The following is a 25,784-nucleotide window of genomic DNA, read 5'->3' as shown; positions in this document are numbered from 1 at the left end:
ATATATATATATATATATATATATATATATATAAGCCATAAAACTTGTGTATTTCTAGTTAAATTAAAACAATAAATTCAGTTCAGCGAATGTCACTATTGAAGGGCAAATACAGTGCATCTGGAAAGTATTTATAGCGCTTCACTTTTTCCACATTTTTTTATGTTAAAGCTTTATTCCAAAAAACAAACAAAAAAAAAAATAAAAATAAATCAATTTCAATCATGGCCAGACAGAAGCCAATCCCCGCCTGAAATTGGCCAAAAGACATCTGAGGGACTCTATAAAATTCTCTGGTCTGATAAAACTAAAATTAACGCACGTTACATTTGGAGACAACCTGGCACCGCTCATTACAAGGCTATACTATCCCTACAGTAAAGCATTATGGTGGCAGCATCATGCTGTGGGAATGTTTTTCAGCAACAGGAACTGGAAGACTAGTCAGGATAGAGGGAAAGATGACTGCAGCAATGTACAGAGACATCCTAAATGAAAACCTGCTCTTGACCTCAGACTGGGGTGACGGTTCATTGTCCAGCAAGACAATGACCCAAAGCACACCGCCAAAATATCAATGGAGTGAATTCACAACAACTCAGTGAACGTTCTTGAGTAACCCAGGCAGAGCTTTCCATCCAACCTGACAGATCTTAAGAGGTACTGCAAAGAGGAATGGCATGATATTCAAAAAGACTTTATTCAAAAAGGCTCTAATTGCTGCCAAAGGTGCATAAACAAAGTATTGAGCAAAGGCTGTGAATACTTATATACATGTGATTGTGTGTAGAATTTTGAGGAAATAAATTAATTTAATGATTTTGGAATAAGGCTGTAACATAAAAAATGTGGAAAAAGTGAAGCGCTATGAATACTTTCCGGATACACTGTATATATGAAAAATATATGCTTTTTACACTGCTTGTCTACTGGCATGTCTGTTCATGTTTTACCTGTATAAGCAGGCCCTGCATTTTCTTCAGCACCTGAAATTAAAATAACAAATGCATTTTTTAAACAAATTTTGCTAATCATTACAGTATATTTATTTTTTTCACCTGTGGTGGAAAAAAAGGCTTTGCAAAAACAGCCAAATAAAATATGTTTATACCTGGGTTTTCATCATTTGGCAAGACTAGAACAAAACAGAGTTATTTATTGATAGGAGCCCGCTGAATGTGCGACATGATTAGGTATAAATAAAAAAAAAAAAAAATGCACAAACCTATTGACTCCGGCGGCGTGTACCAAATTTCCAGTAATGTGCCATCATTCACTTCTTCATGCTCATCCAGGTCAACATGTTTCTCTAGAACACTAAATACAGATCAGTATAAAGAGAGATGAAGAAAACTGAAGGGCATGATGGTTGAATGTCAGATAGAAAGCTTTAACATGCCATTAAAATGATGACTCATGACTTCAGCAAATACTTAAAATAGGATCAGATTGAAGGACAAGAACTAAATGTTGCGATATATGTGTGCTAGGACACAATGTATATTAGGACACAAATGTATACAATGACAAGGGAAGTGCAATGTGAACATGGTTTATGAGGACACTGTGTTCTTGTAAACCAGATGGCTTAAAACATTCTAAATGATCCCTGTAAACCACAACACAATTATGCATGTATGTTTGTGTGTGTTTATTAGCTAATTCAAATGAAATCTGAAGGTTAATGTTACACTGAAGACTGCATTAATGGCTGTTGAATAAATCACAGTTCAGTACTATCTCCATAACACTGTTTATATACAAAGTATTTCATATGTAAAACAACAAATGAAGCAACTTTATGACATAAAATAGCAAATACTTACTACCTAAAATAATTGCATAATAAATTCGATATTTTGGTTGCTACTACCCCATTGGTCTATTAGGTGCATTTACTGAAGAATTGGATGGGGTGCTGTCCTCATTCCCTGAGGACCACAGCCCACTTGTGGTATTGGGTGACATTAATTTGGAGTAACCTTATGCCAGACTTCCACTCCCTAATTACATCATTCGATTTCTGGCGGCTTAATATCACAAGAACTAATTAATCTGCCAATCAATTGGACCTGATATTTACAAGAAATTGCATTTAAAGGTGCAGTATGTAAGTTTGACACCCAGTGGTTAAACTAGGTATTAGATTCTCTGATCAAAACAAACAAAAGTGCAGGTTGCCAGATTGAACAACTTGATTGAGCCTGAAGGCTGATTTAAACCATGTTCTATATAAAAGGAGGAATTTTTTATATCAAAAGGAGTTTTGATATTTTGATATTTGAGTTTTGGAGTTTTTGTTCTAACCTACATCTTGAATTGATATCTTAGAAACAATTTCTATTTCTTGCAACTGAACAAAGGAAAACAATGATCACCTCAGATACACCTTATGTTCTTTATTCAGTGTTAAATGCTAACAATGTAAGTTTGAATGCCATTTTACATGACATTTATTGCCATACTACTAAAAGCAGCAGCGGATAGTTTACCTCAGATCTTGAAAATAAAATATTTTGAACTTTAGAACTGAGACTAAAACCCAACACATAGTGATTCAGCACTTACATTTAATAATGTTAAAGAGATTTAATATGTATAATATTAAGTGAGTGCATATTCTGAGCTTCTGAATCGCATAATTTTAATTTCTGTCATCTTTTAAACAGTCAAATTGCTTGTCACTGCAAATCTCATCACTTAGCGTGTTTTGACATCTGCTCACCTAATGTTTACGATCATAAAGTTTATATTATTTGCTAATTAATAACCTCATGTGGAACTCTGAATCTGTGTCTTATGTGTCTTATGTCTAAATCGAAGTCTGCTACTGTCCACCGGAGGTCACATTTTGGTCACGGATGCATGTTTTCAGAGCCTTTCTGAATGAATGAATGAAATATGTGGTTAACCCAGGGTGCTGGAATATAATTGGCTAAACTTGCATTGGGTGGGTTAAAAGAATCAAAACAAAGACATTTGTCCCCATTTGCCTATTTTCATAGCAGAATATCTGACTTCAGCATTGTTTGTCAGATAAACAAGAATGTTCACTTGGCATGTTTCTTAAATATCTGCAATCATATTATGGTATTTTTATGCTTTAAAAAGTCAAAAACTTGCATGTAGCACCTTTAATAAAATATCTTTATTTAACCTTTAAACACTGCAAAAAGGATTTACACTATACCACACAGCCAACCTTCAAAATGGTTTCTTTTTGAAGCAATCTACACTTTCTTTCATCCACCCACTTCTCCTATGATGTCATATCCTCCCTTCTCTCACACACACAGTTCTTGCTTCTAGAGGTTAATAGTGCAACAGACACTTTCTGTTCCACTTTAACCTCCTGTCAAGATGAGATACTTCCTCTCCACTCCAGGCCCGCGCAAACAACTCCGTCTAATCCCTGGCCTTCTGATGTTCTGTGTGAACACAGAACAGCACTCAGGGTAGCAAAGAGAAAATGGCAAAAATCCAAAAGCCCTGCTGACCTGAGCAGATATCAATCTAAACTCACAGCATTCGCCACACAGGTCCATTCTGCAATAACTCAATACTACCAAAATAAAATCAGCACCACTTCAGACACTTGTAAACTCTTAAGGACACCCTCCTCTGTCCTCACCACCTCCCTTACTGTATTTGTTCACCATTTGCCTTCTTTTTACTGACAAAACTTGAGATATTAGAAGTCAGATTCACACACCATCCCTTGCAAATCTCCATCAAACCACATCTTCAAAAAACAAACATACAAAACACTCTCCTTCTCCTCCCTCTTCACAGAAGATATAGTATCCAAACTTCTCTTGGCAACTGTAGAACTTTCTCATACCTGGCACCTAAACTCTGCAACAGCCTTCCTAGTACAGTTCAGGAACTGACACACTCTGTCAGTTTAAAGCTAGATTTAAGACGCATCTCTTTGCATTAGCATACACATAAAACACAATTCTTTTGAAATCCAAATCCTTTAAAGGATTGTTAGTCTGCATTATTTAGGGCAAACGGAGCTGGGAACACTTTCCAAAAGATATTATAATTTGAACATAACTGCGCTTATGTTAGTCTGTTTTTATTATTCCCAAGGTTTCCATAATCCTGGACCAGGCTATATCCTGAGCAGCTGCCCTGGTGGTCATGGAGGAGTGCAGTACATGAGACCATGAGACCCAAGTGACAGACAAGTCTTCTCATTAGGCCAGCCTGTACACCAGCCGGTGACCTCTCCCACCTGCAGCTTCTCCACAATGGACTTCAAGAGTTCTCCAGCCTCCAGTGCCTAGACTGCAGTTCTGCACAAGATGTTTGGCCAGAGGAGAAATGGTCATGCCCAATTGAGCCTGGTTTCTCTTTAGGTTTTTTTCCCTTCACTTTCATCAATTGGTGAAGTTTGTACCTCGCCGATGTCACCACTGGCTTGCATAGTTCGGGACTTGTGGAGTCTTGCATCGATGGATTTGCTCTTCAGTGTTTGGACTTTCAGCAGTTAAAATTACACCAAACTGAACTGAACTAAACTGAAATGAACTTTAACACTGAAAACTGGACTAATACTGTTTCAATTTACTGTCTTCTATGTTAAGCTGCTTTGACACAATCTACATTGTAAAAGCGCTATAGAAATAAAGATGAATTGAATTGACATAAAACAACCTGTCTACTAGATTCTATTCCCTCACACATACTACAAGATATTTCCTCAGTCAGAGTGCCTGTGCTAGCTAGCACATTGGAATTTTCCCCACTACCTTTAGGCAGGCTTGGGCAACCCATCTGCTAAAGAAAGCATTGCTAAACATTACAAAATGATCTCCCTCCTCTGTTTTTTTAGTCAAAACTCTAAAAAGGGTTGCATTCAACCAATTTCCACATTTCTCACATAGAATAACCTGTTGGACACAACCAATTAGGCTTCAAAAGTTGCCATTGCACAGAGACTGCTTTTACTGGACCTATCTGCTGCCTTTGATGTTTTAGATCAGGGGTGCCCAAACTCGGTCCTGGAGGGCCGGTGTCCTGCATAGTTTGATTCCAACCCCAATCAGACACACCTAGGCTAGCTAATCAAGCTCCTATTAGGCTTGCTAGAAACGTCCTGGCAGGTGTGTTGAGGCAAGTTGGAGCTAAACTCTGTAGGGCACCGACCTTCCAGGAATGAGTTTGTGCACCCGTGTATTAGGTTCTTCTATTCAGCATTCCCTAAATGGGCATTACTGCAACCCCACTCTGCTGGTTACCTCACTGGCAGATCTTTCAGGGGTGGGCTGAACAGGGAGGGCACTTCAGATGGTAACAGGTCTACCTCTCAAGGATTACTTCTTGGAACCCTTTCTATTCTCAGTGTGGACGACATCACTATGACACATCATCCAGTCTCTTGGTTTCTCATATCATTGTTATTATGATGACACAGTTCTATCTTTCATTTCAGCCATATAAACCAATGGTAGCTTCAAGGATCTCACAATGCTAGGAGGACATCATGGCTTGGATAAAAGATGATCAGATAGATATCAGATAGAAAGATATACAGATAAATTTGGCTAAAGCAGAACTTCTCGTCTTTTCTGTTACTCCAGCTATTCAACAATTTCTCCATCCAGCAAGGATCACTAACCATCACCCCCTCTGATCTTTGATGTTCAGCTATCCTTCAAGTAGGGCTGCTCGATTTTGGAAAAAATCATAATCACGATTATTTTAGTCATAATTGTAATCACGATTATTCAAAACGATTATCAGTTGAAGTCAAAATTATTAGCGCTCCTGAGAATTTAGTTTTTTTAAATAACTATTTCCCAAATTATGTTTAACAGAGCAAGGACTTTTAACAGTATTTCCTCTAATATTTTTTTTCTTCTGGAGAAAGTCTTATTTGTTTTTTTTAGCTAGAATAAAAGCAGGTTTAAATATTTTGAAACCCATTTTAAGGTCAATATTATTAGCCCTCTTAAGCAATATATTTTTTGATTGCCTGCAGAAGAAACTACTGTTATACAATGACTTGCCTAATTACTGTAATTAAGCCTTTGAATTGCACTTTAATCTGAATGCTTGTATTTTGAAAAACATCTAGTAAAATGTTATGTACTGTCATCATAGCAAATATAAAAGAAATCAATAATTAGACATGATATATGAAAACTACTATGTTCAGAAGTAAGTTTAAAAAAACTTCTTTCCATTAAACAGAAATTGGAGGAAAATGGTTGCTAATATTCTGGAGGTATAATAATTCTGACTTCAACTGTATATATATACAGTTATTTTCCACCCTGCAAAGGAAAGAGAAATAAATACAATAGAATAAAAATATAAAACAAACTGTGATTTAAGCATCTTCACCCTAAGAAAAACACTTTAGCTACAAAAATCCTTCAGTCAAAAGCAGTAAGGAATGTTCTCGTCGTTTGATTAATGATAAAACAGGCGGCAGCATTTCGCACTGTCACTATAATGGTTTCTCTTTCACGTGTCTTTTGATTCTCAACTCGTTTGTTTATTACGCAAATGAGGGTTAATATGAATAATCACTAATCATCACATTTTGACACCTATTTGACCATTAAAGCGCTCATGTTAAGATTACTTTAGATGTCTGCGCTCCTCTGCTCGTCTCAGTGTGCAAATGAGGCCGAATGCTGACCGAGTGTTGCACACACACATAAGCATGCGGTCTTTCGCGCTTTAGGTATATGATGCAATAATCGTTTCTTACAAAAACATACAAAAGGACCAATGCCCTTAGTTTTTCACAATTCCGCGAACACTAAATCAACAAAAAGTCACAAAAAACATCAATAATCTCAAAAAATGTCAAATTCCAAACCATATAATCAAATTAGATTTATTTCAGTTTGCAACTAATTGTTTAGTAGACATTGCATACACAGCACACGTGAAGTATTTGAGTGTCTCTCGAAAAATGACATCTCACTTGCACCCTCAAAATCATTACATGGAATGGAATGGGGGGAGAGTTTTCAGCCTCTGCAGTAAGCAGGCGCAGATGAAGCACGAGCGATTTACATGTGAAGTCAAAGCAAAGATGGGATTAAGGCGAATTAGGAGTTTTGTGCGTTTGACGTGCTTCAGACTGCAAAAGAAAGTGGGAGCAAACATTTAACAAATGTAGCAAAGGAACAAACAGATGAAGATTGGTTCATGGATGACAGCCGCTAGACGTGACTAAACTGAAGGACATTACATGTATGGTTGGTATTATGATGTACTGCAAATCGATAAAATTATGTTGTTCAACTCTTTCCCTGTAACAAGAGAAAACGATTCCCTTCCACCAACGAGTTTTACAGCAGTGTGTGTTTTAGGTGTACTACGGTAGGGGAAGCCCTAACACATGCCTTGGGTGAGGTAAATAATGTCAAATGCTTCGGAGAGTGAAGTCTGAGAGAAAGTAAGGTCGAGGATAAAAAAAAAATTATAAAAAAATATATATATTATACAAACTTCATTTCGATTAATCCCTACCCTTTCAGATCTGTTTTAGATCTTGTCTTGGCAAGAGACCAAAATAAAGATGCTTTATTTTTATGATTTGTGTCATTTTGTCAGATTCATTCTTCATTTGTAGTTAGATTCTTCATTTGTAAGTCATTTTGGACAATAGCATCAGCTAAATGACTAAATATAAATGCAATTTATGCTAGTAATAAACTTTTATAGTAGACTAATTATGTATTATTGTTATATTATTTTATATTTATTTAAAAATTATGCAAAAAATAATAATAATCAGAGACCTCTTAACTTACCTCTTGAGAGACAGCAGGTCAGGGGTTTCTGCAGGAAGGCTACGTAAACCTCGTCCATATACTGTTCCCCCATGAAGATGGAAACCAAGATGTTCCGGTTGATCTGGCAACTGGCCTGGGACTTTCTGAAGAAGTGCACGGAGATTGTAGAACCGCAGAAATGCACCAGGCTGAACATAAACACAAAGAATGAAACTTTTTAAAAATTATTATAAAGACCAAGAAATTGGAGTCATTTTTGGTAGATTTTCAAACACAAATAAGGGGCTCTATTTTAACGATCTTGGCGCAAAGGCTGAATTGCATGGCGCAAAGGCATTTCTTAAGAATGGAAAAATATGCTCTGCACCCTGGCGCATGGTCTAACAGTGTTGTGCTTATTCTCTTAATGAGTTATGGGTGTGTTTTGAACATAACATGGATTAAACCAATCAGAGTGTCATCTTCCATTCACTTTAAGAGTGAGATGCTTTAAAACTGAACATTTCACTAGCGAGAAAACATTTAAACAAACCATCTGCACAAGGATAAAGAATTGGCCTCCTCCATTCAGCCTTTTTGCTTTTTCTTTCTCTTTACTCCTTTACTTTCGTGGATAAGGAAACAGTGTTGTCCGCACTCCACTGAAGTTATCCATTAGCCTACATATTTAATTTTGTTGGTTAAGCGCAAAGATTTGTTTTAAAACTATTTCTAAATTCCGTTCTAATTTCCAGCAAAGGAATGAATGAACAATAATAATGAAGTGTGGTCAAAATACTGAGTTATATCCAAACACACATCTTATTCTTATGCCCCATACAGTATGTTTTAGGCCAGCATGCCCATGAGTCCACAAAGTGGCACAAACAGATTTGCTATTTGAATAACGTGGTGCAGAACATAAAAATTAGGGTTGCACTGGTCTGAAAATAGCAACATATTTGCGCCAAACACATTCATTCATTCTCTTGTCGGCTTAGTCCCTTTATTAATCCGGGGTCGCCACAGCGGAATGAACCGCCAACTTATCCAGCAAGTTTTTACGCAGCTGATGCCTTTCCAACCGCAACCCATCTCTGGGAAACATTCACACACACACTCATACACAACGGACAATTTAGCCTGCCCAATTCACCTGTACCGCATGTCTTTGGACTGTGGGGGAAACCAGAGCACCCGGAGGAAAACCACGCGAAGGCATGGAGAACATGCAAACTCCACACAGAAACACCAACTGAGCCAAGGTTTGAAATAGCGACCCAGCGACCTTCTTGCTGTGAGGTGTCAGCACTACCTACTGTGCCAATGCCTCGCCACCAAACACATCTTGTGCCTTATTGCGCTGGATGTATGATATAGCCCATAGACTTCTACTTTACCTTTAGGTATTTATACATTCAAGTCAATGAATTTTGTAAATTTCTTGCCATTCATACATACAATTTATTTTTCATCTTTGTCCAAAATGCTATGCATCTACTTTCTTTTCAGCTGTTTAGAAGGAAAATGTTTGATGCAACATTGTACATCTAGAATAAATGTCTTAGTCTCTCTTCTAAAAGTAATTTTCCAGTTAGACTTCAGATTTTTGCCTTTGTTTCAACTTTAAGGTTTTTTTTTTCTATTCCAATGCACTGCTTTTCTGTTGTTTTCAATGTTAACACATTTGATGGACGTGCATGCACATTACGCTTGTATCTCATGTCTTTCAAAGCACTGTGTACATGGAGTGCTATTTTTTGGACGACATGTTAAGCTAAAAGAGCATAAACTTTTACACCCAGTGCCACTGTATCTAACAACACGGAGTAAATACACTAACTGTCAAAGGTTAAAGTTAAAGCCAAGAAATAAACAAAATCATACTAAGATTAGAACATAATTTGTCATTAAGGATGATAAGCTCTGGACGTTTTTATTTAGTATTAATTAATCTAGCAGTCAATCACACAGCAAAAAACAACGCAATAACAAGTGTGTATTGCTTAAAGCACCTACATGTTCTGCATGCCTTTGTGTTAATGCAGTAGCTTCACCTAGTAATATACTCTGCTCTTATTCATGCAAGTTTGCAGTGTCTGCATCTACATTTATGAAGACAGTCCACAAGCATTATGTGGGAAAAATAAATAATTTATGATTTAAAAAAATATATATGTATGATATTCATATTTTGGCCATATTACCAGCCCTGGTTAAGATGTTTTTGTTTGTTTTCTTACGCTTAATTACTTGATAATACGTGCAGTGAATGATGGAGATAACAGGGTAAACACAGCGATACTGTAAAAAAGCATAATCATTTAAAATGACTATTTCCTGTTTAATTATATTGAAAAATGTAATTTATTCCTATGAAGAGAAACCTGAATTTTCAGCTGCCATCACGCCATGATTCCTAGGAAATAATTCTCCATCTTCAGTTAAAAGGCCAGCAGGGGGAGCTACAAGACCAAGGTTGCACATTAGAGTCTCAAGATTACAGTAAAATGCAAAGAAAACGTTAATCCCTAGGAGTCCTAGGAGCATCATAAAGACATACTGAGAGACCCTGAATCACTTAACGATCCCTTGTGCATCAATAGATGAACGATTGTCTTTTTACAACAGACTAAATAATCAAGCAGAAAATATGACATCAGAACCTCTCTTAACAGATTGCATTCTGATCTGATCTGCTCTGCATGGGCTTCCTTTTATAGGTGTGTGCTTTTGACAACATCTTTGGGGTTTTCAGGAAATTGCCATGTCTTTGTTTACCTGATTTTACCTCTAGTCACTGATTAAACAAATATTTGAAGTAAGCTTAAGTGCAGGCATTCTCAAGAACTGAGTAGATGCAATATAGTCCCTAGACCATTCTATAGAGCATAAAAGGCATTATGAATAAACAAACCAAATAATTGAACAAACAGAATGATGGCAATCAATTATTCGCCATCAATATTTGATTGAAACAGGCTTAAACAGAACAAGGTGGGTAACCACATTTGGAGAAAACAGACTTGTTTTCCATGAGTGCAAATTTGATTCAGCTCATTACCATCTTGCTTGAGAATAAGCTGACAACTGAAAACTGGGGTGTGAGATTGGAGCTAAAAAGGGAACTTGGTGTGTGGCTTGATAAAGATGGCCTTGAAAAAAATATGGTTGGATCCACAGAGAGAACAAAATGTTTCTTTCATACACAGCATTAAATGCAGGTACTAAACTCCCAAACCAGTGCTTCCCCAGGACAAACCATCCACTTCAGTTTAAGAACCTTGAGACACAAGTGATATACTCTAGTCTGGTGTATGAGCATGGATAGAAATGGAAGTGGTGTACCTTTTTATTACAGCTATTACCATCACCACATACAGTACATCACTATTGTATAATAAAAACAAAATTGTCCCAAAAATGTATATATTCCACCAAATCAGGTCAAGCTGTTTTTTTGATTAACCATTTTTATTGATTAATTATTGACAACAGTTCCCAGAGAGCACGTGTGTTTAAAAGATGTTTAATAGACATCCAAGCATGGTCTTAACCTAAGCAGGGCTGAATTTAGTCGTTGAGAATCTAATCTAAAAAATAAATTAGTCATGAATAGACAGGAATAAATGACTACATATGAAGTATAGTACTATAGTACTATACTATGGTATAGTATAATATTTTGAGACGTCTGTTATAGACTTTCACTTACAGCACAAATTTAACCTTGTTTAGGCCAACACATATATGTTTGGACGTCTTTTTAAAGTGGTGGTCCACTACATTATCATATTTTAAACTTTATTTGATGTGTAATGTAATTGTGTGAACATAAACTACAACGCTGAATGTAATAAGCTCAAAGTTCAATGCAAAGTGGGACATTGGCTTTTACAGAGTTAGCTTAGCAAAGTAATATTATGGCAGAGAAATCTAAAATGCCGTCAAAATAATACTATTTCCATATGGCGTGTTCTGTTTCTGTATTTGGGCTTCCAAAGGACATGACACTAAGACAGAAATGCTTAAAGTTTCATTTTAATTGTGTTCCAGAGAATAATAAAAACATATAGCTAGCATTTGACAAAGGGCAGCTTCCAGAATCTCTCCCAGTTCAGTGCTGGTTTAGTTTAAAAACTCCTCCAACCGACAAAGCTGTGAGCCACAACTTGTAAGTATTTTTAGTTTGTTAAAATTGATCTATTACATACAAAGTTTCTTATGTTAACGGAATGTTGTACCGAGGACGTAAACGAGAATGTAAACGCTGGCAAATGCTGTTTGGCACCGCAAACAATTGAGCTACAATTCATATTCATCAGTGAAACCGCTGTAAACACTCACAATATTCACCAGGGCTGCAGTGTCGCCGCTTTTCCTGCATTCTACATCTCAAATAACGAACTCACCAAAGACATGAGTATGTTTTATATTACTTAAACATGATTATTCCGAATATATGTGAAAGACACTTGTCAGATTTTATTATAGAAAGCAGGCGTAAGATTTAGCTGTGTGCTCTTCATTGTCATCTAACAGTTTACACAGCACAAAAACGCGTGCTTGTAGGGACCTGACTTCGAGACGTGGAGCCAATCCGCGAATCACTGCACATTATGTTAGCTGACCAATCAGAGCCTCGTGAGGGTGGGCATTTCGGAGTAACTAGGAAATATTTCATTTTCTGAGTAGCTGTATATAGTGAAAGTAAGATATATAAAAAAATAACATGATTATCTACAAGTGAAGCATGAGCACACATTAATTTGCATCTTATAAACATAACCAAAACTTAAAAATACACTATGAATAACTCTCCCTTTAAACACAACATTGCTTTTTGGGTTGCTTAAAAGCTTACAAAAAAGTTTCATATCCTAAGGATGAATATTCAACTGGCATCATTCTTAAAAATGTAAATAATGTTGTGCTTCCAGATCCATTCTCTAATTGTCTATATTACGATCAAGTTGAATTGAATTGAATTGAATTTTATTTGACAGATTTTAGACAAACTGTACAAAAAGTATTCCATACACTTTGTTAAAAAAAAACTGTCGAGGATAAAAACACAATAAAGCCCTGGGCTTATTTCCATTGTGGTCCTCTGTTAAATAAAAACAATGTATGGCTTCAAAATACTAATGAAGAATAAAACAAACAGTCGCCACAGCGGTACGAACAGCCAACCTATCCAGCACAATGTCCCTCCAGCCGCCAACCTATTCACACTCAAGTAACATAATTAAAAAGTTAATTTTTACCTGGATTTTCCGAACTTATACTGGAGTCGCAAATTTGTTTAAATAACACTTTAAATCAATGGTCCATTAGGTAATGTTAGGTAATGTATTTACAAACACGAACAAACAATTAGTAATACATATTGTACTGTATTTATTCATTGTCACACAGAGGCGTTTATAGGGTGTGTGTGAAACAAGAAAAAAATAAATGATGGCTCAGTCGACGTAGCACTATGGTGCAAGGTGCGTTTATTTACAGTGCAAAAGTGTCCAATCCAAAAATCCAAAAAAATAAAGTAGACAAAAAACGTTTGTTAACGTTTGTTAACGTTAGTTAATGTTTACTCACTTTGCATAAACTAATATTAACAAGCTTTGGATTTTAATAATGCATTAGTAAATTAGTAAATTTTGAACTATGATTAATAAATGCTATACAAGATTATTCATGCTCAGCTAATGTTGGTAAATACATCATTAATCATTAATAATTGTTACCAAATATTTTAATATTAAATACCCACACAAACAAGACAACAGTGAATGCTTTTAACATTTTTGGGTTTCTCAGTATATATATATATATATATATATATATATATATATATATATATATATATATATATATTCACAATCCTATTAGCTGAAATAATAAAAGAAAAACTCTAAAATGTGGTTTTAAAAAATACCAAAAAGGAAAAAAATAATAATTTGAGACTAGTAACAGCAGCCAGAAGAGAGAACAATAACAAATTTACTGTTCTGCCGCATAGATGCGACATTACAAACAAATCACATAAGAGGTAATTAATTTTTTTGTAATTCGGTGCAAAGATGATATAATATGTAAAGACATATTAATGTTCATAATTAACAAAGAAAATTAAATATTAAATAGTTTCAAGGATTTAAGATGCTGATGACCGTTAAGTGCGTCACAACAGTCTTATGAAAAGGCTCCCTTCTGTTATTTCTATTGGGGATTTTACAGTGATTTGCTACAACATTGCTATAACCAATACTACAGGATGGTATGTATATTGTAGAATGACATTGTGTATAAAATCATTGATGTGAAAATCTACTGAATGCTTTCCACTTTATTAAGTCAAAATCCACATATTTTTCTTAATTCTTCTATCTTTACCTGTTAAAGAACAAATGTGCTTTTTTTAAATGGCAAAAAGCATATGAACTCTAAAAAAGAGGATTTAACCATAACAAACAACCAAATTTAGGAAGTTATTCACTGACATTTGTCCATCAGTGAGGCAGAATAAAAAACTAATTCCATCGGTGTATTATTTTAGTCAATATAAATTGCAGGAGATTGTTCTCTACATATGCATATCATACAATTTCCAAACAACTACTTAGTAGGGATGTTTAGATCCGATCATGTGATCGGAAATCGGGCCTGATGACAGTTACAGACTCGATCGGAATCAGACGCTACCTCCTGATCCTTATTTTTTAACACATCTATGCGGTGGCACAGAGTTAGACCTCGTTTTTGACTTCACACAGAAACAGCATTGTGTGGAGCATGACATTATGCCGATTAAATGCCGGCCAAGTAGAACGAAGAAGCTGCTTGAAGCGAAAAGTGTGAGTATGTGTCTCATTTCAGATGTGTCTGGGGTTTAAAAGTATTATGAAGTTGAAGATGACAACATTGCCATGGCAAACTGTGAGATATGTAAACTTGTGATTGCCTGCCGAGTATTTTAAATTGAGGAGCTATTTGTTTTTATATTATATATTTTTTAATATATTTACTGTTAAGTGAAGAATTTCTGTTATTTATTACTTGATTGTTCAAGCTAATTCACAGAAGGTCTTTGTTAACTTGTTTGTTGTGGAGTTGTTGAATGTTAAAATAAAATGAACAAAATAAAAAATAAGGAACATCCTGGATCTGTTTCTTTGCTCTTTTTTCATCTTTTTATATATTATAGAAGTATCGGATCAGGTTTCGGTATCAGTAGATACTCAAAATCAAATGACTGACTTGAGGGCATTTTCTTCTTTTGTTAATATTTCCCAAATTATGTATAAAAGGGTAAGGAAGCTTTTACAGTATGTCTGATATTTCTTCTAAAGAAAGTCTTATTTTATTTTATTTTTTTAAAAACCATTGTAAATTATTAGCCCCTTTAAGCATCTTTTCCCCCCCAATAATCTACAGAACGAACCATCATTATACCTACTTGGTATTCTGCTATTCACTTGCCTAATCACCCTAACCTGCCTAGTTAACCTAATTAACCTAGCTAAGCCTTTAAATGTCATTTTAGGCTGTATAGAAGTGTCTTGAAAAATATCTAGTCAAATATTATTCACTGTCATCATGGCAAAGATAAAAGAAATCAGTTATTATAAATGAGTTTTTAAAACTATTATTTTTATTAAAATTTTAAGATTCTCATTATTTTTATTTTTAACATATTGATAGTTATGCGGTGACACAGAGTTAGACCTCTTTCTTGACTTCAAACAGAAACAGCAATGTATGCGGCATGACATGACTTTGTTGCAGAGACGCTATTGGTTAAATGCCTGCAAAGTATAACACAGATCCAGCTTGAAGCAGAAAGCGCATGTCTGCAGTCTGGGGATATTATAAGGTTGATGACGACAACATTGCAAAAGCAAACTGTGAGATATGTAAACTTATGATTGCCTGCCAGGAATTTTAAGTTGAGGAGCTTTTTGTTTTATATTAGATTTGTTTATATTTACTGTTGCACTAAAGTCCAAAAAGGAAGAATTGGTGTTATTTATTACTTGATTGTTCAAGTGTTCTCTTTGTTAACAGATTTGTTGAATGTTTAAATAAGGTGAATTAAATAAAAAATCAAGAACATCCGGGTTTCTTCATTCTTCTTTATTCTTTTTAAGTATTATAGAAGTATCGGATTGAGTTTTGGTATTGGTAGATACTCAAAATTAAATTACTTAAGGGCAACAAAATCTGATCGGGACATCTCTACTTTTAAGCCCCAATACCCATTTATTTTATTGAAAATGAGCTTCTATGAAAAACTGTAGTCTTATTAAAAAAAAAAAAAGTTTATAATAACAGAAGAACGAGCCGTTGACAGTTATTATTTTTGGATGAACTTTACAAACACCCCATCAGGCTTGCAACATTTTCCTTGAGAAATGACTTAGAACATAAAGCCATTGGTGGAGACGAATCTACACCTACTTGGTATTCTGCTATTCGCACTCACTGCATGGTTGGTTACGCACAGCAGGAGAAAAAGCCGGGCTGCTCGGCACAGGTGTGCACTAGCTGGCATGAAACACCTCCGCTGGTGCTGGCGAGAGCAACAAAAAAACCTAACATTCCACAGCTCAGTCATTCAACATGGAAAATTCCATTACCCTAAGCATTGTTGATATGTGCAGCTGGATAACACAAACCTTGTCTGTACCCTCATCTATATGGAAAAATGAAAAAGGGCTGAGGAAACATGCTTTGTAAACAAGAAAAGCTGCCTTTCATGAAAACAAACCAATTTCGATTACACAGCGGCTGATGAAAACAAACAAATGCAAGCAAAGCGCAAACATCCGTGAGAGTAAAGGCATTTAAAAAATAATTTAATACTCATGTGGTTACAACATGAAATGTACTGTATGTAGAACTAGAATTCAACAGTTAACAATATATTTACAGAAATGTAATAGATTTTAAACGGTAACTCGCTGAAAAGCATGTGGAGTAATTACAGCACAAAAAATAAAAAAATAAATTTAGATCATGGGTCACCACCCTTTTTGAATCTGAGAGCTACTTTTTGGGTACAGATTAATGTAAAGGGCTTCCAGTTTGATTCACACTTCTCAAATAACAAATTTGCTCAATTTACTTTAAATCATATTTTAGTATTAATAATTATTAATATCCATCTATGTGAAGACACTGATCTTGTTAATTGTTCACAATAGTTGTCAACAATGATTTGTAGGTAGGAAATAGATAAATATCAATATGCAACACTTTATTTCAATAAATCATTTACATTTTTAAATGATCACTTCTACAATATTTTTACTAGCCACTAACAATTTTTAGCAACTCATGCACTACGTTGTTCCATGTTTGTACAGATTATCAGTTGTTTAACATAATTCAACTTTCACATTTTACGGAAATTATCACCAAATCTACAACACTTTTAACAGAGCCGACACTCTTCTTATCATTGTAGTTACCCCGAGAAGGACATTGGGGAGAGTGGAGATTACATTAGTTCTCGTCTTTAGGCAGTTTTGCTTCCCGTCTAAAAATGCCTTGTTTTTCTTAAACATGTAATGTAAATTCAAGACAAAGAAACTATTTCAATTCAAAATATGATTGCTTATTAGAATTTTCGTTTAACTTGTAACACAGATTTCTTCATGTAAGCAACATGCACACAATAAACCATTAGGGTCCTCAACCTGTTGGCTTGAAAGCCATATTTATTACAGAAATAAAAACATAAGCGTGTAAATGCCAATTTAATTTCAAAACAATGCTGATAAAAAACAAAAATGATTTCCGTATTTGTATTGTATGCGGACTGCAAAAAGTTCCAAATTATAGGTACTGCAAATATGGAAATTGGAAAATTATGATAATAAAGACCTGGTGGCCACAAACAACGTGTTGGTGACCCCTGTTTTAGATGTTGTTAGCAGAAATAAATGTGTTTTTGCATTTTTTACAGTTTTTTTTTTTCAGGAAAATGTAATGTTGCAACATTTTTTGGGGGGGTAGCAGTGATTTTACTCAATGTTTGAACATAAGAAAAAAAAGACAGTACTTCTTTTTTAGACCTATAACATAAGCTTGTATATCAACACGCAAATCAACACAACAATAATAATCATAAATGTCATATTGATAAAATAATATATGAACAGTTCAGATGGGGCTGCATGGTGGCGTATTGACTAACAGCAAGAAGGCCACTGGTTCGAACCCTGTCTGGGTCAGTCGGCTTTTCTGTGTGGAGTTTGCATGTTCTCCTCATGTTTGATTAGGTTTCCTCCAGGTGCTCCGGTTTCCGGTGACTTGGGTGAGCAAAATTGGCCAAGGTGTATGTGTGTGAATGAGTGTGTATGGATGTTTTCCAGTGATGGGTTGCAGCTGGACGGTTATCCGCTGCGTAAAACATATGCTGGATAAGTCAGCGGTTCGTTTCGCTGTGGCGACCCTGGATTAATAGAGGGACTAAGCCGAAAAGAAAATATTTGAATGAATGAATGAAGAATGAAGATATTAGAATTCATGTTGAAAAAAGGCTAGTTTATTTTAGATTCAATTTAGAAGAAATTGTCAGAGCCAAGTAGAGGTTTTTGTATTTGAGCGCATTCATTCATAATTAATTTTCTTTTCGGCTTAGTCACTTTAATAATCTGAGGTCACCACATCGGAATGAACAGTCAACTTATCCAGCATATGATTTACACAGCAGATGCCCTTCCAGCTGATTACAAGACTTTTGTCAGGTAGTCCACAATGTGTGTGTATTTACAATGTGTCTGACATCATAATATAGGTGCATTCCAGCTGGTGCATTCAAAATATGAAAAAACACTTAATCTTTTCAAGCTAAATAATCTTTTCCAATCACAAAAATCAATTCCAATCATACTTGCTGGTTTTAAAAACTTCACATATTCCACAATTGGCACAATACTGTCTGACTAGTGTGTCCTCCACTTATATGCTAATGGTCACTAATGGTCCAACATTAAACAATGATACAACATTCCCGATCATTATCACATGTACCACATTGCAGCAGACAGATATCTGGGCAAAGTCCAGAAAAAATGAAGCAGTTTACTATTTATTAAAAATGAAAAGAAAGTGATTAGTTCAAATATGATTTATTTTATTATTTTTTTAATAAGTCAGTTTGAAACAAAAAGCTGTTAAAAACGTGTGAATGGTTAAAACAGCATATCTATGTAATTATTTTGATAAGATGGGAATTAAATGATGTACAAAGTGCATTGACAAATCCAGATTCTCTTTTGATCCAGCGTTGTAAAATTACAACATTGACACAACAAACTTAATTTGTAATATTATCAAAGAACTCAACAATACTTAAATATCTGAGTGATCTAGACATAGTAATAATTACAGAAAAACTATATTTTAATAATTTAACTCAATTTTAGTAAAAGGAAGTTTAGTTAAACAAGATGCTGTGCTTTAAGGGGGTCACACACCTGAATCGCCACTTGGCGAAGCGTAGTGACATGCACTTTAGAATTTTAAACATGAGTTTCTATCAGAATACACACAGCGGCGCTGCATGTTGGTGGCTGTCCGCAGCATTCAGCCATACCTCAGGACACTGTTCAAATTTCTGCCGTGCCACAGATCGCTATCTGAATACTTTCATTAAAACTTTACATGCGAATGTGCGTGTCTGGTGTGCAATACTTTTAGCAGTCATGTGCGCAACGTGTTGCAGCACCGAGTGGCACATCTGGTGTGCGACTCGCTTCAGGCAAGTTACAAGTTGTGCGAGTTGATCGCAATTTTTACATGCCTGTTTACAAAATCCAACATATAATAGCATTGCAAGATTGGAAAACAGAATGCTTTAGTTGTAAAAATGTGAACATGGACATTCTAGCAATAATGATACAATGCAACACAAAAAAAAAAAAAATGGAGAGTATGCTGTTAATTCATACAAAAAAATCTGATTGATGATTAATATATACACTCACCGGCCACTTTATTAGGTACACCTGCTCAACTGGTCGTTAACACAAAATTCTAATCAGCCAATCACTTAATCAAGTGACTTTGAACATGGCATGGTTGTTGTTGCCAGCAGGCTGGTGTATTGCAGAAACTGCTGATATACTGAAATCATCATGCACAGCCATCTTTAGAGTTTACAGAGAGGTCTAAAAAAAGAGAAAATATACAGTGAGCGGCAGTTTTGTGAGCTCAAATGCCTTGTTGATGCCAGAGGTCAGAGGAGAATGGCCAGACTGGTTTGAGTTGATAGAAAGGCAACATTAAATCAAATAACCACTCGTTACAACCAAGGTATGCAGAAGAGCATCTCTGAGAGCACAACATGTCCAACCTTGAGGCGGATGGGCTACAACAGCAGAAGACCACAACGGGTGCCACTCCTGTCAGCTAAGAATAGTAAACTAATGCAACAATTGTCACAGGCTCACCAAAATGGGACAATAGAAGATTGGGAAAAACGTTGCCTGGTCTGATGAGTCTTCATTTCTGCTGCGACATTTAGATGGTAGGGTCAGAATTTGGCATCAACAACATGAAAGCATGGATCCATCCTGCCTTGTATTAATGGTTCAGGCTAGTGGTGGTGGTGTAATGGTGTGGGGGATATTTTCTTGGTACACTTTGGGCCGTTATAGTACCAATTAAGCATTGTGTCAATGTCGCAGGCTGCCTGAGTATTGTTACTGACCATGTCCACCACAGTGTACCCATCTTCCGATGACAACTTCCAGCAGGATAACATGCCATGTCATAAAGCGTGAATCATCTCAGACTGGTTTCTTGAACATGACAATGAGTTTACAGTACTCAAATGGCCTCCACAATCACCAGATCTCTATCTAAAAGAGCACCTTTGGGATGTGGTGGAATGGGAGATTCACATCATGGATGTGCAGCCAACAAATCTGCAGCAAATGTGTGATGCTATCATGTCAATATGGAGCAAAATCTCTGAGGAATATTTCCAGTACCTTGTTGAATCTATGTCACAAAGGAATAAGGCAGTTCTGAAGGCAAAAGGGGGTCCAACCTGATACCAGTAACGATACCTAATAAAGTGGATGGTGACTGTAGGTGCAACAGTATGTGTTCTTATGTGTACTAGCTTATGTTTGCATGAGATGGGACATAATGAGGTGGTTCAAGCACTTTTAATGAATACTTAAAGCCTGGATCATCTTTAACCTAATATAGATGCACTGCAGATAAAATGTATATGCCTTCATAGCCTTGGTACGGTCTGCTCTCACATCTAAAGGCTGTTTAACAGCTGCAGGAAGGTCATTCATACAGAACGCATTTTCCATTCTGGTTTACCTAAAAAAAAACTGCAAGTCAAGGCTATAATAGTTTTGAATTTTTCATTCGTTTTAGTTTCTATTTTGTTTTGACTTTTCGTTTTGCAAATTCAGTTAGTTTGAATTAGTTTTAGAGGTAGATTTCTTAGTTTTTATTAGTTTCTATATTTTAAAAATGTCTTAGTTTTAGTTTAGTTTTTACTAGTTTCAGTATTAGTTTCATTTTTTTTTTTTCTAAATGAGGATATTTGTTAGGTGCAAGATTCAAAATCAACAGGATAAATATTGTATAATAAAAACTCAGCAACACATTTTTGGAAACATGTATTCAGAGTACACATGAACACTATCATCTACCACAACCATCTACCCATCCTCAAGTTAGACACACAGTAGTGATGGATTTGGCTGGAATAACCAATGGGCATTATGAGCACAAGCCCTTAGATTTTGCCTACTCTTCATCACGAGGAAGACTTGTGGGAATCATTATTAATTGTGTGTATTATGCAGGACTCAAATTCCTTCAACTGGATTGAAGAGGTGTTATCCAAATCATGTCCATTATAAGTTTTTAAAAGTTATACATTAAAAATACCCTTAAATATAAATTTTAGCATTGCTTCAGTGAACTTGAACAAATAAGTTGTAGTAGTATTTTATTTTTTTCAAAGTGTGCTTTAAATGCTTTAAATGTTTTTGTTTGGTTCACTGAATCACGCATGCGCAGTATAACCGGTTCACCGCTTCTCAATGTAACGTTGCTGCTCTGATAACTAAATGAGAGTATATATTGGATTATTTCAGAGGGGGTGTTAGGCTTGTTATAAAGTAAATAGTTGGTGGATAAGTGCTTAATGGAGACGCGAATCGTTTCAAATGATTTAGTTCGATTTAGTGAACTAGTTCAACCGGTTCACTTAGAAGATCCGGTTAAAAAGATTCAATCACGTTTGCGATACAGAAATAAATCCATTACTGAGCACAAACGTGTTAAAGTAATAGTTTTAAGTCCTGTATTTAATGCTGTCACTGTGCTGCTGCCATGTCCACTCATTGTTATTGTCATGGGAGCAACAGAGGATGACTGGAGGAGAGTCGGCTCGATTTGGCCATGTGGCAGCAGGAGACTCTGAGGTGCAAAAGGGTCAAACTGAACTGTGTTTTGAACTGAACCTAAATTGGCACACTCAGAACCATAATATTAATATCAAATAAAAAAAGGGGTAAACTATGTGCCCTTTAAGGTTAATCGCCTAACAAAACTCACTCCCGGTGCCAGATAGAGTCTTTTAAACTCACCAGTGAAAGGGTTAATAACAGAAGTAATGCAGCGGTGGTATAATTACTTGCACTTGCAAGACTAAAAACTAGTTTTTATTTACTCGCCTTTTTGGCATCATTCATTTTTCTATCTGTAATTATGTACAGCTACACTGCAAAAAAAAAAAAGATTTTCTTGCCTAGTAATTAAGTCTCATTTCTAGTCCAAATATCTAAAAAATCTTAAATCAAGACTAGACAAAAAATGGCATGAGAAAATGAAGGGATGCTTAAAACTTCTGTTTGAGATTATATCTTATTAAGATTATTTTTCTTACCTAACAATCACTTAATTTTGAGATGTTTTTTTTTTTCCAGTAAACAAGACAGATTAATCAATTATTAAAATGATAGTTAGTTGCAGCCCTAATTTTTAATGGTAGATTTCTGTCAACCACAGCTTACAGTTTTTTTAATATTTTTTTTTCCCGAAAATTTTACTGTTATTACTACCATAATATCGATAAAATTTATTTATTCATTCATTTTCGTTTCGGCTTAGTTTCTCCATCAATGCACTCAAATACAAAAACCTACTTTTTTCTTAATTTCTGCTAAATTGAATCTAAAATAAACTAGCCTTTCTTTCAGCCTAAATTCTAACTTTAGAAGGCACTTTGAGGCTTTTCCATTTGAACTTCATTCATTCATTTATTTTCTTTTCGGCTTAGTTCCTTGATTAATCTGGGGTTGCCACAGCAAAATAAACCGCCAACTTATCCAGCACATGTTTTACGCAGCGGACGCCCATCCAGCTGCAACCAATCACTTGGAAACATCCATACACACCCATTCACACACATACACAATGGACAATTTAGCTTGCCCAAATTCACCTATACCGAATGTCTTTGGACTTGGGGGGAAAACCGGAGCACCAGGTGGAAACCCACACAAACACAGGGAGAACATGCAAACTCCACACAGAAAAGCCAACTGACCCAGCTGAGGCTCGAACCAGCAACGTTTTTGCTGTGAGGCAATTGTGCTACTCATTGTGCCACTGTGCTGCCAACTCAACAACCTTTATCTTGTATTTTTATGGTAAATGTATGGCAACCACAGTTGCCTATTTATTAACACAAATTTAATGGAATTTTTACAGCATGATTCTGCCTAAATCTAGGCACTGGAATATCTAGTCAGATAAATCAACCATGATGCCTATACTGTGATGGTTCGGGACAAATACATGTACCTTTACACCCCTGCTTAATTCAGTTTAAAATGGTATATACTACTTAAGACTTACTGTATAGACTTACTAAAAAATACAGCTTGTTTAACTTTAGCTATTTTCTAAGCAAATTTGCTAGTTTTTTTTTTTTTTTCCAATAAATATTTTTTGGTAGTTTTCACTTTTATTTGACAGGACAATGGAGAGTGTAGGCAGTCATGTGTGGCTGAGCAGAGAGAGGGGAAGGCTTGCCAGAAGACCTCGAAAAATCGAACTTGAGTGGCCGTTAGCACCGTAGTGCTATATGTTGATGCACTTGACCACTAAGATATGGCGTGGACAAAAATCAGTAAGTTTTAATGCAAAACAATACGACATGAACTTTAGATGGAGAGCAAATTTTATGATTTAACAAATCTTCTAAAGATCAAAAAACTTAATGTGAATTAACACATACATAAAATAAGATTATAAACACAAAGAAACTGTCATTTCCAACTGACTTCAACCAGCTATTTTCCTTCAAGACTATTTACTGTGCATTTTGTGTACTGTTGCATACTGTGTATTTACTGATACGCATATTATTATATTTTTAAAAGCATTGTTTTTTATTTTCAAGTTGAAGCTGAGGAATATGGGCTCCTAAGCCTCAAAACAGACTAGCTGTGCAGATTTCTGAAACAGTCTAACTCTGCAGCTATTTTCTTTGCACTCACTTCTCTTTTCAAAGGCACACTGCATTTTGTCAGCAAATACTGTGCTTAAGACAGGCCCTCCATTGTCTGACAGCTGACAAACCTGAAGTGCTCCACCACATGCTTGCACAAGTCATATTTAATAAGAGTACTATATATATATATATATATATATATATATATATATATATATATATATATATATACACATTTAAAGGCTTAACTAGGTTAATTAGGTTTAACAAGTTATTGTATAACAATGGTTTGGTCTGTAGACAATCGAAATATATATATATATATATATATATATATATATATATATATATATATATATATATATATATATATATATATATATATATATATATATATATATATATATATATACACAACTTAAAAGGGCTAATAAGTTTTACCTTAAAATGGCTTTAAAAAAATGCTTTTATTCAAACCAAATAAAACAAAGAAGTACTTTTCCAGAAGAAAAAATATCAGACATACTGTGAAAATTTCCTTGCTTTGTTAAACATAATTTGGGAATTTTTTTTTTTTTTTAAAGAATTGGGGGCTAATAATTCTGGCTTCAAATGTATATATATTATATAAATATAAATTACAATTGTATAAATATATTGGCTATATTCACTGAGAAATTGACATAAAAATTTTATTTTCAAAAGGCACTGTACACATTTCTGCCGAGCACTTTATGTGTGTGTGTGCAGTATATATGTGTGTATACTGTATACACACACAAACACAAAGATGTTGTCAAAGTTCTGCAAATCAAATATCAGATAAAGGAAACAAAGTCAAACAAACAAACAACAACAACAAAAATAACATGACACTCCTTTCACACCCTTTTAGATGCACACACACTCAATGGATAAGTGTCATATGCTGGCTGTTTAAAGCGATTACAAGCAGAGGCCGCCTGGGTGTTAAGTTAACCCAGGTGCTTGATTTCCCTCTCACTATGAATAATTGATACGCACATCTGTATAGAGGCAGGGTGTCACAGTATACTGCATCAGGTTTAGTCATGCTGCAGGTGCTTATGTGCATTTAGGATGTTTTAAGCAGATTGGACACATTCCTATAAATCCGATTACAAGTGGTCAGGGGAGCTGCGTCTGCAATGCGTATTATTAGTGCATATAAACAGAAGTGCATCCAGTTTAACTACTAGTTAAAGAATGAACAGATAGACCATGAAGAGGTAGTTCACCTAAATATGAGTGCTGTTATAATTTAATTACCCTCTACTTTTCCTTTTGTTGAACAAAATGTATTATAAATATTAGAAAAATTGTTTGTAACTAGTAGCCATTGACTTCAAAAATATATTTTTTATAGAGTGTGCTCACAATTTGGTCCCGTATGCATGGCCATGATGGAGATACTCGGATGTAAACAACAGCATTTGATCGGATGGTAATCTACTACTAAATATGTTGTGCTGCATTATTATGCAGTCTAAACCACAGAAAAACATGTGAAAGCTGTTAAC

The 25,784-nt window shown here is 35.3% G+C and overlaps 1 protein-coding gene across 38 annotated transcripts in view; it reads right to left on the bottom strand.

Annotated features, from left to right (window-relative positions):
• The window catches only part of pot1 (protection of telomeres 1 homolog), a 92,773-nt gene that overhangs the window by 7,305 nt on the left and 59,684 nt on the right, over window positions 1-25,784 (bottom strand). For 25 of the 38 annotated variants that reach the window (XM_087310985.1, XM_087311001.1, XM_087310977.1 and 22 more), the window contains 4 exon segments: window positions 7,782-7,951; window positions 1,226-1,317; window positions 1,112-1,135; window positions 954-986 (listed from right to left, as the gene is read on the bottom strand). In XM_087310985.1, coding sequence (XP_087167111.1) covers window positions 954-986; window positions 1,112-1,135; window positions 1,226-1,317; window positions 7,782-7,951 — 319 coding nt within the window. 38 annotated transcript variants of the gene reach the window in all.

Source organism: Danio rerio, chromosome 25 (assembly GCF_052040795.2).
Source record: "Danio rerio strain M-AB ecotype USA chromosome 25, GRCz13ab, whole genome shotgun sequence".
In the NCBI taxonomy this organism is placed as follows: domain Eukaryota; kingdom Metazoa; phylum Chordata; class Actinopteri; order Cypriniformes; family Danionidae; genus Danio; species Danio rerio.
Note: the sequence above shows the minus strand (reverse complement) of the source record. Positions and strands in the feature narration are given on the sequence as shown.